The sequence below is a fragment of the Atractosteus spatula genome, chromosome 10 (assembly GCF_055471065.1).
Source record: "Atractosteus spatula isolate fAtrSpa1 chromosome 10, fAtrSpa1.hap1, whole genome shotgun sequence".
Lineage (NCBI taxonomy): Eukaryota > Metazoa > Chordata > Actinopteri > Semionotiformes > Lepisosteidae > Atractosteus > Atractosteus spatula.
In genome coordinates, this window is record NC_142715.1 from 19,917,195 (window position 1) to 19,936,015 (window position 18,821).

At 43.0% G+C, this 18,821-nt stretch overlaps 1 protein-coding gene across 1 annotated transcript; it reads left to right on the top strand.

Moving 5' to 3' along the window:
• The first annotated feature begins 15,677 nt into the window (after positions 1-15,677).
• On the top strand, positions 15,678-17,678 carry LOC148825692 (uncharacterized). Its single transcript, XM_088926234.1, has 7 exons — positions 15,678-15,758; positions 15,966-16,100; positions 16,217-16,351; positions 16,600-16,665; positions 17,127-17,218; positions 17,340-17,464; positions 17,566-17,678. Exons 1-7 carry the CDS (start codon positions 15,678-15,680, stop codon positions 17,676-17,678), a joined length of 747 nt encoding a protein of 248 aa, XP_088782360.1.
• Positions 17,679-18,821: the final 1,143 nt, after the last annotated feature.

An 18,821-nucleotide genomic window follows, 5' to 3' on the forward strand; every position in this document is an offset into this window, starting at 1 on the left:
GCAGCAATTATAGTTTGCTTACATGACGCAGGGAACAGCATGGCTATATGGTCTAGCGGTTACGATTCCTGATTTTTCACCCAGATGGCTGGGGTTCAACTCCTGGTATGGGAACGTGTCAGTTTTGCCTCCTGCTTTCCAAAAGATCTGCACCATACAGATGCAGCCATTCAAAGTGAGCGGTACAGACACGTACCGCAGGTAAGATGACACGGGGTACCGCGGTGCGTGATTGGTTAACCGACAGGGGCACTCGTGGTCCGTTGGTCTGTCGTAGAAAGACTTACTGTAAACGTCTTTACTGTGCCCGTTGTAGATATTGAATTTTACCACTGAAGGGGAATCTTAGTAGCTGAGCATAAAAAGAATAGGAGCATACTGTAACGCGTGTGAAGGCCATAAACGATATTAATTTTGGAACGTAAACATACAGTATATAGCTGGTCTTGGTACTTTAAAGAAAAAAATACACACCAGTATTCCATTTCTCCCTAAACATTGTAAGCTTCGAAGTCTTTAACTAACGTGATACCGGAGTCAACAAGCATACTTTTAGAATTTGATTAAAAGGGAATATAATATGGAATCGCGTATCTCAAGAAATTAATAACGGTATGATTATATCCGTGTACTGCGGCAGGGCTGTGTAGGGCTGTTTCGCCTTCCTCTTCATGCGAGCTGTCTTGTAGCCTACTGGTCTAGGTGCGTGACTACCAACTGGCAGGTTGTGTGTTCAAATCCAGCTGGTGCTGGACCTTCCAGTTTTATTTATTTATTTTTTAAGCACGTAACATAAACATATTACCGTATGCAAACTGTACTGTATACAATATGTATATGTATATTTAATGTCTTAACTGTGCCCGTTTAAGTATTGAATATTCATATCTAATTTTACCACTGAAGGGAAATCTTAACATAAACATACAGTATATGGCTGGTCTCGGTACTTTAAAGAAAAAAATACACACCAGTATTCCATTTCTCCCTAAACATTGTAAGCTTCGAAGTCTTTAACTAACGTGATACCGGAGTCAACAAGCATACTTTTAGAATTTGATTAAAAGGGAATATAATATGGAATCGCGTATCTCAAGAAATTAATAACGATATAATTATATTCATGTTGCAAAAGAACTGCAACGGACATAAAAACTCCCTTGCTTTTAACAGAGCGTTCCATAATTTCTAACTACGAAAATGCCAGGTGAAAGGATTTGTAAACATATTTTGTTAAAGCAAGTCAGTTTTTTCTGCAACACATAAAAGACATTTTTCCAAGAAAGTTTAGCCTTTGTCACTAATGAAACCACTAAATAAAGACATAAATATAGAAATCTTAAGATTTGTTTTATTTAATGTTGGTAGCAGGATGAACTGTCAGAGTGTATATTTTGTCGCAAAGTTGCTGCAAGATGTTAACAGTGAAAAAGGTATTTAGAAATGAGTTATTTCAAGATGAAAAAGAAAACATACACGAAACATGGTTTCATTACGACCAGAATCGGTCTTGAGATATTTTTAACTTGATTTACAGTATTTGAGAGGTATGTCTTAACACCGATACTACAGTGCTTAAGTACTGCTCACGTATATGTTTCTAGGTTTATATTATGCATTTCATACGGTCAAATTACTTTTGAGCAACTAATAAGAAGCGCGAAACGGTATGCGTTTTACTTTCGTTTTGTGCTGGGAGCCATGGATTGATTAGAGATATCAAGTACATACAAGTCATTTTTTAAATGTTGTAGTTCGTCTTGAAAAAGTGTTACGAGTACATCATCTATCAACAATCACACAGGTTCTGTTTCCATATTGCGGATTTTGGTTAGGTATTATCAAATCCAGTGGCGCTGTTAGTTTACTGAGTCCCATGTCACATGGTCTGTGATTGAAACCGGAAAAACCGGTTTAATTCGTCACAGCCAGCACTCTTCAGGTGTGAGGGTCTTCTGCTCAGAATGAAACGCTAAAATGTTTGTGTATATTCTAATGGTAGTGGGGGCAGGGTGTGTGGGAACAGGTTTGGTTGAAATTGCATTGGAGATCTATGTTCTTCACACCTGAAACATTTTCTCTGAAAGCATTTTCTTCGCAGTTTAACCGATCTTGTTACAGCATGTTACAGTTTACTATTATTAACCATATTAATTTTAAGTGCTTAATGTAAAATCTTGTAAAAATATATTTTCATTGTTCAAATATACATTAAGTCTGACTATCATATAATAAGTTAAATACAAAACTAAAGAAAAAATAGGGTTAAATATAATTCAAAATATTTTGCTAACAATGTTAACTGTTTATGAATAATAAAATGTATTAACTAAGGAGTAGGATGGCACAGTTGTTAGTATGTTTTTTGTTTTGTTTCTTTTTAATAAATACAACAGTAGTACCTGATGTCTCAGTGGCTTTCAAAATTAAATTATGCATGCAAACCTGTGAACTAGAAAGATAACTAAGATATCCATCCATTATATTCCATAATATCCATGAAATATATGGCGCTGAAATACAGTATGTGTGACGCAGTGGTGGCCTGACACGGTGAGGTGCCCTGGCAGCTGTGTGATGCAGTGGTGGTCGGGTATGTAGAGGTGCACTGGCAGCTGTGTGCTGTGACGCAGTGGTGGCCTGGCACGGTGAGGTGCGCTGGCAGCTGTGTGATGCAGTGTTGGTCGGGTATGTAGAGGTGCACTGGCAGCTGTGTGTTGTGAAGCAGTGGTGGCCTGGCACGGTGAGGTGCGCTGGCAGCTGTGTGGTGTGACGCAGTGGTGGCCTGGCACGGTGAGGTGCGCTAGCAGCTGTGTGATGCAGTGGTGGTGGGGTATGTAGAGGTGCACGCAGCTGTGTGTTGTGACGCAGTGGTGGCCTGGCACGGTGAGGTGCGCTGGCAGCTGTGTGGTGTGACGCAGTGGTGGCCTGGTACAGTGAGGTGCGCTGGCAGCTGTGTGGTGTGACGCTGTGGTGGCCTGGCACAGTTACATGTGCTGGCAGCTGTGTGGTGTGACGCAGTGATGGCCTGGCATGGTGAGGTGCGCTGGCATATAATGAATATATTAATGTGCATCCAACACACAGTTCAACGCTAGCAACTAAACAAAATCTAAAATAGGAGCTCTACTTGCCACTTACAATACCAACAGTACCAGCTAACTTTAGTAGTGACATTTTCATGGATCTTTTTAACAATAAAATTTACAACATCAGACTTCAGACACAATTAAACAGGCCTCAAAAAAGTCTGGTACAAACATTTTGATCATGGTGAAACATGGTGAACATTTCCACCACTGCGTCACACCACACAGCTGCCAGCGCACCTCACCGTGCCAGGCCACCACTGCGTCACACAGCTGCCAGCGCACCTCACCGTGCCAGGCCACCACAGCGTCACACCACACAGCTGCCAGCGCACCTCACCGTACCAGGCCACCACTGCGTCACACCACACAGCTGCCAGCGCACCTCACCGTGCCAGGCCACCACTGCGTCACACCACACAGCTGCCAGCGCACCTCACCGTGCCAGGCCACCACTGCGTCACAACACACAGCTGCCAGTGCACCTCTACATACCCGACCACCACTGCATCACACAGCTGCCAGCGCACCTCACCGTGCCAGGCCACCACTGCGTCACAACACACAGCTGCCAGTGCACCTCTACATACCCGACCACCACTGCATCACACAGCTGCCAGCGCACCTCACCGTGCCAGGCCACCACTGCGTCACAACACACAGCTGCGTGCACCTCTACATACCCCACCACCACTGCATCACACAGCTGCCAGCGCACCTCACCGTGCCAGGCCACCACTGCGTCACACCACACAGCTGCCAGCGCACCTCACCGTGCCAGGCCACCACTGCTTCACAACACACAGCTGCCAGTGCACCTCTACATACCCGACCAACACTGCATCACACAGCTGCCAGCGCACCTCACCGTGCCAGGCCACCACTGCGTCACACCACACAGCTGCCAGCGCACCTCACCGTGCCAGGCCACCACTGCGTCACAACACACAGCTGCGTGCACCTCTACATACCCCACCACCACTGCATCACACAGCTGCCAGCGCACCTCACCGTGCCAGGCCACCACTGCGTCACACCACACAGCTGCCAGCGCACCTCACCGTGCCAGGCCACCACTGCTTCACAACACACAGCTGCCAGTGCACCTCTACATACCCGACCAACACTGCATCACACAGCTGCCAGGGCACCTCACCGTGTCAGGCCACCACTGCGTCACACATACTGTATTTCAGCGCCATATATTTCATGGATATTATGGAATATAATGGATGGATATCTTAGTTATCTTTCTAGTTCACAGGTTTGCATGCATAATTTAATTTTGAAAGCCACTGAGACATCAGGTACTACTGTTGTATTTATGAAAAAGAAACAAAACAAAAAACATACTAACAACTGTGCCATCCTACTCCTTAGTTAATACATTTTATTATTCATAAACAGTTAACATTGTTAGCAAAATATTTTGAATTATATTTAACCCTATTTTTTCTTTAGTTTTGTATTTAACTTATTATATGATAGTCAGACTTAATGTATATTTGAACAATGAAAATATATTTTTACAAGATTTTACATTAAGCACTTAAAATTAATATGGTTAATAATAGTAAACTGTAACATGCTGTAACAAGATCGGTTAAACTGCGAAGAAAATGCTTTCAGAGAAAATGTTTCAGGTGTGAAGAACATAGATCTCCAATGCAATTTCAACCAAACCTGTTCTCACACACCCTGCCCCCACTACCATTAGAATATACACAAACATTTTAGCGTTTCATTCTGAGCAGAAGACCCTCACACCTGAAGAGTGCTGGCTGTGACGAATTAAACCGGTTTTTCCGGTTTCAATCACAGACCATGTGACATGGGACTCAGTAAACTAACAGCGCCACTGGATTTGATAATACCTAACCAAAATCCGCAATATGGAAACAGAACCTGTGTGATTGTTGATAGATGATGTACTCGTAACACTTTTTCAAGACGAACTACAACATTTAAAAAATGACTTGTATGTACTTGATATCTCTAATCAATCCATGGCTCCCAGCACAAAACGAAAGTAAAACGCATACCGTTTCGCGCTTCTTATTAGTTGCTCAAAAGTAATTTGACCGTATGAAATGCATAATATAAACCTAGAAACATATACGTGAGCAGTACTTAAGCACTGTAGTATCGGTGTTAAGACATACCTCTCAAATACTGTAAATCAAGTTAAAAATATCTCAAGACCGATTCTGGTCGTAATGAAACCATGTTTCGTGTATGTTTTCTTTTTCATCTTGAAATAACTCATTTCTAAATACCTTTTTCACTGTTAACATCTTGCAGCAACTTTGCGACAAAATATACACTCTGACAGTTCATCCTGCTACCAACATTAAATAAAACAAATCTTAAGATTTCTATATTTATGTCTTTATTTAGTGGTTTCATTAGTGACAAAGGCTAAACTTTCTTGGAAAAATGTATTTTATGTGTTGCAGAAAAAACTGACTTGCTTTAACAAAATATGTTTACAAATCCTTTCACCTGGCATTTTCGTAGTTAGAAATTATGGAACGCTCTGTTAAAAGCAAGGGAGTTTTTATGTCCGTTGCAGTTCTTTTGCAACATGAATATAATTATATCGTTATTAATTTCTTGAGATACGCGATTCCATATTATATTCCCTTTTAATCAAATTCTAAAAGTATGCTTGTTGACTCCGGTATCATGTTAGTTAAAGACTTCGAAGCTTACAATGTTTAGGGAGAAATGGAATACTGGTGTGTATTTTTTTCTTTAAAGTACCGAGACCAGCCATATACTGTATGTTTATGTTAAGATTTCCCTTCAGTGGTAAAATTAGATATGAATATTCAATACTTAAACGGGCACAGTTAAGACATTAAATATACATATACATATTGTATACAGTACAGTTTGCATACGGTAATATGTTTATGTTACGTGCTTAAAAAATAAATAAATAAAACTGGAAGGTCCAGCACCAGCTGGATTTGAACACACAACCTGCCAGTTGGTAGTCACGCACCTAGACCAGTAGGCTACAAGACAGCTCGCATGAACAGGAAGGCGAAACAGCCCTACACAGCCCTGCCGCAGTACACGGATATAATCATACCGTTATTAATTTCTTGAGATACGCGATTCCATATTATATTCCCTTTTAATCAAATTCTAAAAGTATGCTTGTTGACTCCGGTATCACGTTAGTTAAAGACTTCGAAGCTTACAATGTTTAGGGAGAAATGGAATACCGGTGTGTATTTTTCCTTGTGATATTTTAAGCTCTAGTTGAATGATAGGTGTCGCATTTTAAATCATTTTCGTAGTTAGAAATTATGAAACGCCCTGTTAAAAGCAAGGAAGTTTTTATGCCCGTCGAAGTAAAACAAAATGCCTGACAAAGTATGGCTTGGACAGATTCCAAGTGCTTGTACAAATGTGCTAAAGAAATTATACTTTGAGTATACAGCTTGTCCAAAGTCATCCATTATTAATACTATTAGTAATATCTTCAGTAAAGGCTTTGATGCATAAATATTTCTGATAAAGGTAGGTTGTGTACTTTTGTCCAACTGAGCAATCTTGCTTTCATAAAATATACCAACATTTTAATGACTGATGATTAACATGCTGTAATACACAGTTCAAAATTAAAGGCTCAAATGCTGTACATGAGAGGTTAAGCTCCCCCTGGCGGTTTTACAAGGCGACGCCGGATAGTTAGTCACGTGACACACGTGAACCACGTGATACCCCGGTGGGCGTGTCGCGGTATGCCGCGAAATACCTCACCCATTTTGAATGGCTGCATCTGTATACGAAGGAGCCACATTTAAACCACTCGATCATGTGCAAAACGTACGAGAAGAGGGGGCGCATGTTTTCAACCAAGGACCTCTCGCGTGTGAGCCGAACTGATCATCGCTGCAGCTCAGAAACCTGCCAGAGGTGGGAGGGGTGACTCTGGTAGACAGTTTTGACCTTCGGCAATAGGATTTATACTCTCCAAGATGATATTTGCACTTCCTGGAGAGGAGATTTTCTCCAGTTCAGTAGCCCGATTTTGTCGATTGTGTGGAGAGGGCTGTAGAATGTGGGGCCGCCTTTCCTGCTCCGTCCATGACAGGCATGCTGGGCTCTGGTGTGAGAGCGCGGTCAATCAGCGCACTCCAACATAAATACTGGAAGCAGCTGAATAGCACTGGCGAAGCTCAGCGCTGGGCCACTGGGCACGAATTCCCATCGTTCCCTTTCTCAGCCCGAAACGCAAGCAAGACACCAGCAGCAGCCCCTGCAGGTTTCCGTAGTGTAGCGGTTATCACGTTCGCTGCGTGACTATGTTGGTGAAGCTCTTCTGTGCCTAGACCTGTAGGAGGAGCTTCTCCCAGACAGCCCTGTCAGTCTCACAGTGCCCATCCTCTCCCTGAGACACTGACACAAGGAGGGTTGGGACCTCAGTTTTCCGCCTCCCCTGAAGGACGGCGCCTGTTTGTGCAGCAGAGTGTCGCCATCAGGATGCTGGGGCATAAGAAATCCACACGGACCGCAGGGTGAGTGCTCCGTACTGGTCCCAGTAACACCTCTTGCAGGAGCAGCAGCAACCTGAGCTTTTCCGGGGGGAATCTCCCATCCTGGTGCCGGCTAGGCTCACACCTGCTGTGCTGCCGTGGGTGAGCCCAGTATAGAGAAAAAGGGTGAGATCTAGTCACAGGGGAGAAACGATACAAGCGAAGGATTACTCGGCTCCCAGCACTTGAAAAGACCGACAAATGACTCGTTCCCGCCGGAGCTGAATGTACCTGCATGTGTCGTGTCGTCTTCTTCCCCCGCCCCGCTGTGTTTGCTGTATTGTCTTTGAAGCCGGCCCCCGAGACGAGACGGGCTGTTCCTGTGCCCCAATTAACACTTTACAGGTGCCATTCCCTGGCATTGTGGCCATTGTCGGTGGTCACACGTGATAAGATAAGGTGGAGGAGAGCGGGACATGCCCAGCGCCAGACATTCAAGGAGGGGGCTGTGCAAGGTGAGGTGAGGTGCGACACGCCGGAGCCCCGACGCTGCTAATGCGGAGCACTTGTTGAACTGGCATTGAAAGGACGTGTGCGCACGGAGCAAGCCTCCCCTGCGGCGGAGCGTGGAAACTTTCTCACCGCGCTGCAGGAGTTGTGTGCGCTGCAGCGGTGCCGAGAGAACAGCACAGAAGGCAGCAGGCTCTGGAGAGCGGGTAAGAGATGGAGCCTTGTGGGCAGGCGAGCAGGCCCGTTTTTTGGAAATTGCTGAAAAGGCTCCGGTGTTTGTTCGGTGTGTGGCAATTTACATCTCTAAAGATCTAACCTGGACTGTGAACACTGACTCTATCATGAAGAAGGCTCAGCAGCGCCTTTATTTCTTGAGGTGCCTCAAGCGATGGGGGATGCCAATTCATGTGTTGGTGAACTTCTACCGCTGCACCATCGAGAGCGTCCTCACCAACGGGATCACCGTGTGGTATGGCAACACCTCTTCGCGAGAAAGAAAGGCACTGCAAAGAATGGTCAATATGGCCCAGAAGATCATCGGCTGGGGTCTCACCGAGATTAAACAGCTCTATGAGGACCGCTGCCGTGGTAGAATTCTGGCCATCACAGAGGACAGTCACCACCCCGGGCATGAGCTCTTCACCCCACTGCCCTCAGGCTAGAGATATAAGAGCATACAGACACTTACCACTAGATTCTTCAATAGCTTCTATCCACAAGCAGTGAGACTGGCGAACACATTTAGCCACCCCCCTCGGACCACACCTACACCATCACCATCTACCTCTTTATGATTTCTTATCTATTGTACATCTCCAGTCATTGTTTACAGGTCTGTATTGTTTACATTCAAACTGTCTACATGTTTACTTGCACATTGTCTATTGTTTGTTTGTACATTGTCTTGATGCACTGTTTGCACTTTGTCTTGTTTTTTACACTTGTTTTACAATCGAGAGACTTTCTGTAAGTAAGAATTCCATTGTACCAGTACCGGTTACATATGGCAATAAAGTTCAAGCTCAAGTTCAAGTTCAAGTTCAAGGCGCACGACGCGAGCTTACATAGTGATCTGCCGGTCTTGGAAGAAAATGAGAAGTGTACTCGGTTCCTTTTCAGGAAAGTGGTAGGCTCCAAGTCTGTCATGGAAAGTGTAGTTGATGAGGAGGGACGAGAGAGAACAGAGCCGAGTGCTATCCTCTCCTGCACCGAGGCCTTCTACTCAAGACTGTACAGCTCTACAGAGGTAAAGGATGAAGAAATTCATTTTTTTACCTCAAAGCTAGAAAACGTTTTGAGTGAAGAAGATAGGGAAGTACTTGAGAGGGATTTGACAGTAGAAAAGCTGAGACAGGCTATGGAGAGCTTACAGAAGGGGAAAACTCCGGGTGCTGACGGGCTCCCTAAAGAATTTTATTGCCTTTTGGGATCTGCTTCAGGATCCGCTACTGCTCCTATTGGAGGAAAGCTATGAGACAGAATTGCTGAATGACTCCTTAAGAGAAGGCACTATCTCTCTCTTGTTTAAGAAAGGAGCAAAGAATGACATAAAGAACTGGAGACCCCTCAGCCTGTTAGGCGTGGACACTAAGATCCTGTCCAAAGCCCTTTTCCTGCACCTACAAAATGTAGTGGCCTCACTGGTAGGGAAAGAACAGACTTGTGGGATAGCAGGACGCCTGATGAGCGACAACCTGGCCTTGTTGAGGGATGTCTGTCTGTACTCAGAGGATCGCTCCCTCCCTCTGTGCATTTTAGGTGTAGACCTAGAAAAGGCCTTTGACCGCCTAAACTGGCAGTACTTAACATCGGTACTTGAGCACATGAAGTTTGGCCCCATCATGAGAAAGTGGATTAACCTGCTGTACACAGGTAGCAACAGCAGAGTAATGGTTAATGGCAATAGATCACGCCCCTTTGAAGTCTGTTCAGGGGTGAGGCAGGGCTGCCCATTATCCCCCTTGTTATTCGTTTTGGCTATGGAGCCCTTAGCCTGTGCCTTGCGCCAGGATCAGGCCATTAATGGGATACCAGTGCCTGGAAGCGGGGGAGGAGAGGTAAAGACATCTCTATACATGGATGACGTCACCCTGCTCCTCTCTGACAATGCCTCAATTAGCAGAGCTCTGCAGTGCTGTGATTGGTTCTCTTTGGCTTCCTCTGCAAAAATTAATAAATCAAAGAGTGAGATTTTTTATCAGAACTGGAGGGACCCAAAAGAAGGACATGATCTCAGGCTGCAAGAGAAGAGAATTAAGGTCCTGGGGGTGTATTTTGGAGAAGACATGGGAACAGTAAATTGGCAGAACAAATTGCCAATCTTAAACAAAAAACTGATGCAATGGAAGGACAGAGACCTCACCATGACAGGGAAGGTGCTGGTCATCAAAGCCGAGCTCTTGCCTGTCTTGAATTTTCTGGCTTCTACCTTCCCTATCCCACACCGTGTTGCAGTGGTGCTGAGGAGATTGATGTTTTAATTTCTATGGGGTGGGAAGCAGGAAAGACTCAGAAGGGAAATAATGTACAGGACGCTACTCTCAGGAGGGAAGTCTGTCCCAGATATTGCTACGAAGCTGCTGTGCATTTTCCTGGCCTCTGTGCTGAGAGGCTTTGCAACAGCACCTGCAGCGCGTACCTGGACTTATTTTTCCAGGCTCGGTAGGTAAGGAGGTGTTCAGAGTGTGGGGTGTCAGACCCAAGCTGGATGTCCCACTCTCTGACACATGCCCTGCAATTTATGGGACAGTTAAAAGTTTTCTAAGATCTCACCCAATTGGCCATATTCCTCTCTGAGATGTCAGCGTCCAAAAACTGGAAGATTTCGTTGCACCCCAGAATAATAGGCAGACCCCTGTGGGCATTTTAACATCAGCCCAAACAAAACAAGGCATGTGTGGAAACACACATCCTCTAAGTTTCTGTGCAACATTCACAGAGACGTAGCTGGAGTGTCGTCCACCAGTGCGAACCTTCTTGTACTGCAGGGGCCTCACCCCCAGCCCTCTCTGTGTTAGAGTGGGTTGCGGTGAGGAGGACCCATCTCCTGTGGTCCTGCTTTTTTGCTAAGGCCTTCTGGGCCCAGTTTGAAGACTGGTTGCTAGCTCTCTCGCCCCAATTTTCCCTGACCGCTGCTTTCGTCATATACGGCATCTCTCCTGTCAAACTTCCTCCTGACGTGTTTGACAGGATCTTGGCCATGGTGAACAGTGGGAAAGACGCCCTGTGGAGAGTGAGGAACATGGGAGTATTCAAAGGCATCGAGGTCCCAGTCAAGGCAGCAGGTAGCCTGGCCCTGTTCATCACCCAAGAGAACTATTACCTCAGAGATCCTCAGAGCAGAAAACCTGTGGTAAATAGACTCCATAGGACTATGTATCTCAAGAAGCTGTGAAAAACATTATCATGTTAAAGTAAATAATGGGATTTGCAGCGGAACAAGAGAAATTGTTGTTATGTAACTGTTACCATGTCAAAACTTAACAAGATGTGATCATATATACTGTTTTAATGTAACTGTATGTATATTAATGTAAAGCTTTCTATTTTGTGATTCCCTGTATTTATTTGTGAAAAGAAAATAAAGTTCTTAAAAATCAAATAATCCAAAAGTTGATGAGTAAAAAAAACAATTTAGTACAGATGCACATCCATGAAAAACCATTAAAGAGCATAATGGTTGTCATCACATGGACTTGTTTGACTGATGAGGATTAATGTTTTGGTGGCGGATCAATTAAAGGACAACAACCAGAAACACTAACTTTTGTCTTTCCAGAGTAGTCATTCCAAGTTTATTAACTTGTCTCTGTTTTTGTTTGTACTTTTCAATAGCCACTGATGTTATTTACAACAGCTATTTTTGGACTAATTTTAAAGAATTGGGACATTAGGCAAAGTGATGGCTCTGTGGCTAAGGATCTGCACTTCTGACTGGAAGGTTGCTGGGTCACGTCCTATGGTTGGCAGAGGAATTCTACTCCTTTGGGCTATTGACCAACGTCCTTAACCCCAACTGCTCCAGGGGTGCTGTATAAATGCCTGACCCTGTACTCTGACCCCCAGCTTCTCTACCAGTCTGTGTATCTCATGGAGAGCAAGCTGGGGTCTGCAAAACATTAATTCCTAATGCAAGAAATTGTATATGGCCAATACAGTGACCATATCTTGTTGACACATGGTAATCTCCCAGGAACAAGTTTATTCCATGCTGAAAAGAGAAGAAAGAAAACACAATGTTTTGACCATGGAGCGTTCTTCAGTTATGATTTGATTTTTTACAATCATACCCACACAAACGTTGCAATTTTTAAAAATCTTGCAAACACATCCCATATATGTTGACTTTTTAAAAAAACAATTTGCGGATATTTTTTTCAAGAAACGCATACTTCTTTTCTTGTTGTTTTTACGTGGTGACTGTCAGGAATCCTCAGTGAAAGGTATGCAGATCCTGTGCAGACACAGGAGCAAGTAGTTATTGAGACAGGCGAACAACCCAGAACGTCAGGCGAGGTCCAAGGTCGAGAGGCAAAAGGGAGTTCAGTAACCAGTAAGCGAGATTCAGAGTTAACGCGAGGTAGAGCTCAAGAGAAGACTCAATACCAAGCAGCGGGAAGAGGGTTTGGATGGTTAAAATAGTGCTGCCTGCCGCACAGAAGAGTGTGTGCTGATGGATTAACACGTGCGGCGGCGCTTGCTATTATTAACCTGCTGCTGGTACTGGTTAGTACTTTTGTGAGTTGATCTCCGCTGGGTGGTGGTAGTGACAGTGACAGAATGCTGTTTTGCGATTGATGCTATATCAAAATATAGCGTAATTAAAAAATTAAACGGAAATAAAAACATTTAATGGACTTGTACATCTGTTGCACTCCTACACTATTAACATGCATTGGGCGTAGAATTTCAATTTTGTTTCCACTTCATTCAGATGTGTTTTCTATTTTTCAGATTGTTGGCAATGCCACATGTTAAAGGAAGACAGAGGAGTATGAGGCCAGACCTGTGGTCAAGGGCTGGTGGAGTAGGGAATGTGATCAAAGAATTTCTGAAGTTTTCCAAGTTCGAAAAAAAAAAAAAAGGTGGTATGACAATATGTGGTCAACACTGTCAAACAGAGTCCTTGGAGAGGATTGCTCCAGCAACAGGAAATGGTTATCAGTGATTTGGCATGAAGATAGAAAAAAAGTAAGAACCCAAGTGCTTAGGGTGCAGAAGAAGGAGAGTATTGATAAGGATTCCAAACCAGATGACAGTACACAATCTATAGTCAATATTTCAAGTCAAAGTGAGGGACATAGTTTGGAAGGCAACACAGAGCTCAGAAGTTCATCAGAAGATACAGAAGATGCATGGGCTGCACACGGCAGCACAGACAGTGGTGACATGTTAGAGGGAGAAAAAATCTGTGTAGAATCAGAAAAAAAGCCTGAAGAGCACAGTGAATATTCCCAGGGGGCAAGCTTGCCTGGGACGTCACCTCCGGATAAAAGGGGATGAAGAAAGATTGTGCCTAAAACTTTCCAAGTATGTCTAAAGGCTGAACAATGGAGAAAAATACCATCTCTAAAAAGTTACATCTAAACTAAGATGACCATGGACCCAGATGTTATATAGCGAGTTCAGGAAGATAAATCCTTGCTGCCCAATAGCCTTCAAATACCAATACATCAGGAAAGAGAACAGCAGAAAAAAAAAACTTTCTGATGATTAAAGCAGTCTGTACCTTCAGGTCCTGCAATGTAAAATACATAATGACAACAAGACACAAACCAGTGGGCAATGATGACATCACAATTGATGTTGTACGAGTAGGGCAAATACAGCACAGTAAAAGGGAAACAAAATTTTGACACGTCAGCCTTATCGTCGAAAGATTGCCCGTGCCCTCACAAAAGGAATCAGCAATGTATACTACAGGAACCTGAGCAGAACTCCGCTTGCTGAAATTGCAGCAGGCAATTTATCTAAATCACTAACACAGAATGTCCTGAAAGTCATCTCATCAGAGTTCAGGAACAGTAAACGCATTCACTATGATCCAGTGATTGAATTACATATGGCACAAAAATATATGAAAGCATGCGACTTCTACACTGTCCATTTCCCAGGATATATACAGATTTTGCAGTTAGACACATTTTGCTGCCTATCTTTACACAGAACAGAGTATGCAAATTCTTATTGCCCATCTAAAGATGAAGGAGAAAGTCAGCCTTTACCTGGATGCGACAGGAGGGGTGGTCAGAAAAATTCCATCGGAGAACAAAATAATTTTGTACTACAGTCTTACGTTACCTGGGGGTGGAAAAGAAAGCCTCCATTACCAGTGTCTGAAATGTTGACAACTGACCACACCATTGTCAGTATAGAACGTTGGCTAAGTAAATTCATGTTTTACATCTCAACATGTACTACCAAGAGAGTGCAGCATGTAGAAACTGACTACAGCTGGGCCCTGATTCACAGTGTTTTTTTTGCCTTCAATGGGGACACCATCCATGCATACTTAAATCGTGCAATGAAAGTCTGCCAAGGCAAACTTAAGTACACAGAACTTCAGATGTTCACTGTTCTGCACCTTTGCTCTGCCCATGTCATGAAGGCTGTCTCTCAAGCAATTAGTAAAAAAACAACAGACAAAGGACTGCGAGACTTTGCAACATTTTCCTTTGCCATCCTGCAAAACAGCACAACTTTGATTGTCTCCAGAAATGTTTTCAAACACATGTATTGTACTCTCAAGCAGGAGGTTCACAACTGAAGTCCAATCTAGTGTCTGCCTCCTTAACGCTTACATTTCTCAAACAACCACACCAGACCAGATGGAAAAGGAAGCGGAAGTCAAAGACACAGATGAGGTACTGTACCCAAAAATGAGAAGCAGCCTGGGCCGCTCTCCTTTCGCTGTGGAGTTCAAAGGTATTTATGAAGACAGCATATCAGCTCAAGGACATGATGACTATGGGACACAACACAATGTGAACCCCTATTTCTGTTGCAAAGATACATGGCACTATTTCCACTGTGGAGTGGAATTTTGTTAGGTGACCTGGCAAGATATGCTTCAGACAGCAAAAAAGACATATCGATGTCAGAGGTAGCACAAACAAGAGCCACTAATTGTCATGTTGAGACCTGGTTTGGCATTGTCAAGCAATCAATACTTCAGCACAGGAGGAAACTGAGGCCAGCAGAGTTTATTACGATAATGAGACAATCCCTCCAAGGCCGGTACAGAGAACATATAATCCAAAATGCTCTCCCCAAAAAGGTTTTGACAGCACCATTGATCACCACTAAGACACGTCATGAACATGCACAGGAACAATGGGCAAAGAGAGCACCAGGTGTAGGCAAAGAAACAAAAAATAAATTCTACAGTGCACCACAGAAAATTCCAATCCCCCAAAAAATGAGAAAACAGGAAAAAAAAGTTAGCAATAGAAATATTGAAACAAGTGAAAAATCGCCAGATGACAACAACAGCCTGCAAGTACAGCAGGGGAAAGCAGGAACCACATAATGTAAAGAATGGCAGCACAAAGAAGAAGGGAAAGTGTCACCCAAGCAAGCTGCCGTGGGCATGACTGAAGTGATCACACCACACTGTGATGCACGCCCCATCTCAAAACTTATAAAAGAGAAAACAGATTTCAGAAAGAAGGTAGGATTTGTATTTCAAATATTTCTCTGTGTGGACATTCACTTCTTTTTCAGAGCTTATGAATGTCATCTTCTACTACTGTAGGTGTTCTTTGTTGTTTCTCTCTAACTTGTTATACTTGTTGACAGTGGTGTGTAATCGCAATTTTCATTATGTTAGCTCCAGTGATCTCTTGTGTATGCTTTTGGCTTGGTAAATCTTTTTTAGGTTCACGCCCTTTGGAACATCAATCCTAGTGAATTAGTGGTTGCAGTTTTGCCATCCATGCACAGTGCAGACACATATATTCTCAGACACTCGGAGTTTGTGTCTCTGAAACCAGATGAGTGGCTCATAGGCGAGGTAAGATGAAAGTGTTTGATTGCATGCATTTGTTAAGGTTTCTGAGCTTTTGTGTAATCAAATGTGTGAGTGCGTGAAATCACATCTTCTTCAATTGTGTTTGCTTTTTCCATAAGACCATTGAGTGTTACTTTCAAGTAGCGAAAGAATCCATGGACTTGGGGAAGAAGGTTTTCCTAATGAAGCACTACACAACTGGTGTAATCATGAGTGGGAATAGAGAGCGCATGGCTAGACAACGTTTGTCCAAGGTAAGGACATCAAACACAAATGTTGATGGGTTACATTAGTGAGGGGCAAACATGGTTTTTCACTAACTGATGATTGTTTTATCAATAGAGAAACAAGGAGAGCTACAAGCAATCAAAACACGTCACAACTGTGCCCATGGTGCTGCCTAAAGAAACTACCTTTATAGTCAGAAATCAAAATTCAAAGGTAGCACACCATCCCTGTGAGGCAGCCTGTTGTACTAATCTTGTCATTCTTTTCATTACAGGTCAACTTTGAAAACTATGAAGCCATTATTAGCTTTTTTAACACTGGTGTCCACTGGAAATTGTTGGTAAGTGTGGTGCAGGTAATCCAAAACAGCGTAGGTTTATAATTACACTTGGAACCATTACACAGTTCAAGTGATTATCCCTTTTGCATCTAAAAAAATTACAAAGTCACAATATATTGGTTCCTCTCCTGTTAAAAAAGGCAGACATGGATAGTGAGTATCCAAGGCAATAGTGACAGTGCACTTTTCCTAAAATATTATTGTGAATACTGCTGTGTAATGAACAGACAACCAAGCAGGTCAAAGTGTCATGTAGGAAAAAAAAAGTACTGTTAGGTCATTTCCTGACTGTCTTTGCTGAGGTTTGCAAAATATTACGTTAAATAATATAAATATAAATAAAATATTTAAATACCAAAAACTTTTGTTTCCACAACATTAAACTCCTGAAACTGCCTGTGTGTCTGGCCCCACATTAAATGCAACTTCATGTCTGATGATGGGCCCTTTGTTTCTTGCAGTATCTGTATGCTCCATCCCAGAAAGTCTTTGTGGTCGACCCTATGGGGAGTGACGAGATGGGAGACTCCACTGCAGCGGCAAAAAGGTTCAGGTAAGAAATCAAGCATTGGTTTCGTGGTGAAACTCTGCACGGGCACACATGCATTTCACATTCAAATTCAGCATGACAAATATGTCCTCATTTATCAATAACCTATTATTTTGATTCACAGGGACTTTCAAGATGCGAAGGAACGTCCTAGGAAAAGAAGACTGGTTGAATATCATCTGGCACCCAAGCGTGATTGGTCACACCAAGCAAGCAGATGCCTCAAGCTGTGGGGTCTTTTTGATGCAGGTCAGCATAACCTTTCCATGCAGAAATTTTGGACTGTCTCAAAACTATTGTATGAGATATTTTTAGGGAAATAATAATTGTGACAAACCTTTGTCTGTTAGATGGGCGCAGACATCGTGAACAATTTCCCGGATATTCCAACATACATCGAGATGAACAGCAGCGCCAAAGAAATAATAAAGTTGCGGGAAGACCTGTCAATCAGAATTCTTGAAGCTTCAGGTATTGTACCATTTGATCATCATTGCCTGCGTTTATTGGTGTATGTTGTTTTCCTGAAGCATGTTCTGTCTATGTAACAAGTCTGAATGAAAAAAGATTCTCGATTTATTTATATGCAGAACTCATTTGGGTACTCTTTTTGTACTATATAACACAGAGATGAAAAGTTAATTAAATCACATTTCGCACAGTTAAAATTCAATGACACTTTGGCCTTCGTCGTGGTTGACACAACCATAGTCTGGGAAAAGTGTGGGTCTTGATTGCCCATAGTGAAACAAACTGGTTGAACATGGCTGTGTTATCATGTGCCCCCTTAAAGTCATAGCAACACACGCTGACCCAAAAAAGGGTAACAGGTGTTGACAGGAGTATTCTGAGACATGACAATGTCCGGTTTAAGAAGCAGTAGAACACCTAATCAGGAAAAGCTCTCTATCAAACTGTCTTCAATTATGCAACAATGTTCTGTAGATAACAACATTGGAGAAATCAATCTATTTGGCATGTTTGTTATAGCTCCTCTCCAGGACATGTGTCTGATGTGTGGAGAAACACTGGTGCGGCAGACAAACTGGGAAAGTGAACATCATCTCTATCTGTATGTGTAATTGTTACTTCCCAGTGTGTGGTCTGTGTTTTTTTAATGTTCCACACTGCTGATCCTTTGATTGTTCTTCCTCCCCCATAAGCCCCCATTGGCCCACCATTACACCACTGTTCCGTATGACATCATGATCAATTAGCTTCTCAGCCAGAGTGCATCTTATTCACTATATAACATGGAGGTTTTCTGAAGGAAGAGCCTTTCATTTGACTTTGGTCCTGCTTGGTTTTGCTTTGCTTCATTTAATTGTGGTTATCGCTTTGTTTCGGCTTTGTTGGTTTGTTGTTTTCTGTTCATTTCTTTGTACTTTCGTTTGTTTGTGTTTGTCCTTGTTTTGCCATTACCTTGCCCTAACGTGTTACATGTTCAACCTTTGTGTTCTTTTGTACCCTGTTCCTGTCGATTACTCTCGTTTTCCCTTATTTGTATTCCTAGTTCACTTGTGTTTTTGTGTAAACTTTTGTGTATAAGGTTAGTTCAGGTTGTTGGGTACATTCTACACACTTAATTGATTTTGTATTAGTAACA

Excerpts from the sequence above, each read along its gene's own strand:
- LOC148825692 (XM_088926234.1), top strand. The coding sequence starts at position 15,678 with ATGACTGAAGTGATCACACCACACTGTGATGCACGCCCCATCTCAAAA. Across the intron at positions 15,759-15,965 it reads AAACAGATTTCAGAAAGAAG|GTTCACGCCCTTTGGAACAT; the intron begins GTAGGATTTGTA and ends AATCTTTTTTAG. Across the intron at positions 16,352-16,599 it reads CTAGACAACGTTTGTCCAAG|GTCAACTTTGAAAACTATGA; the intron begins GTAAGGACATCA and ends TTTTCATTACAG.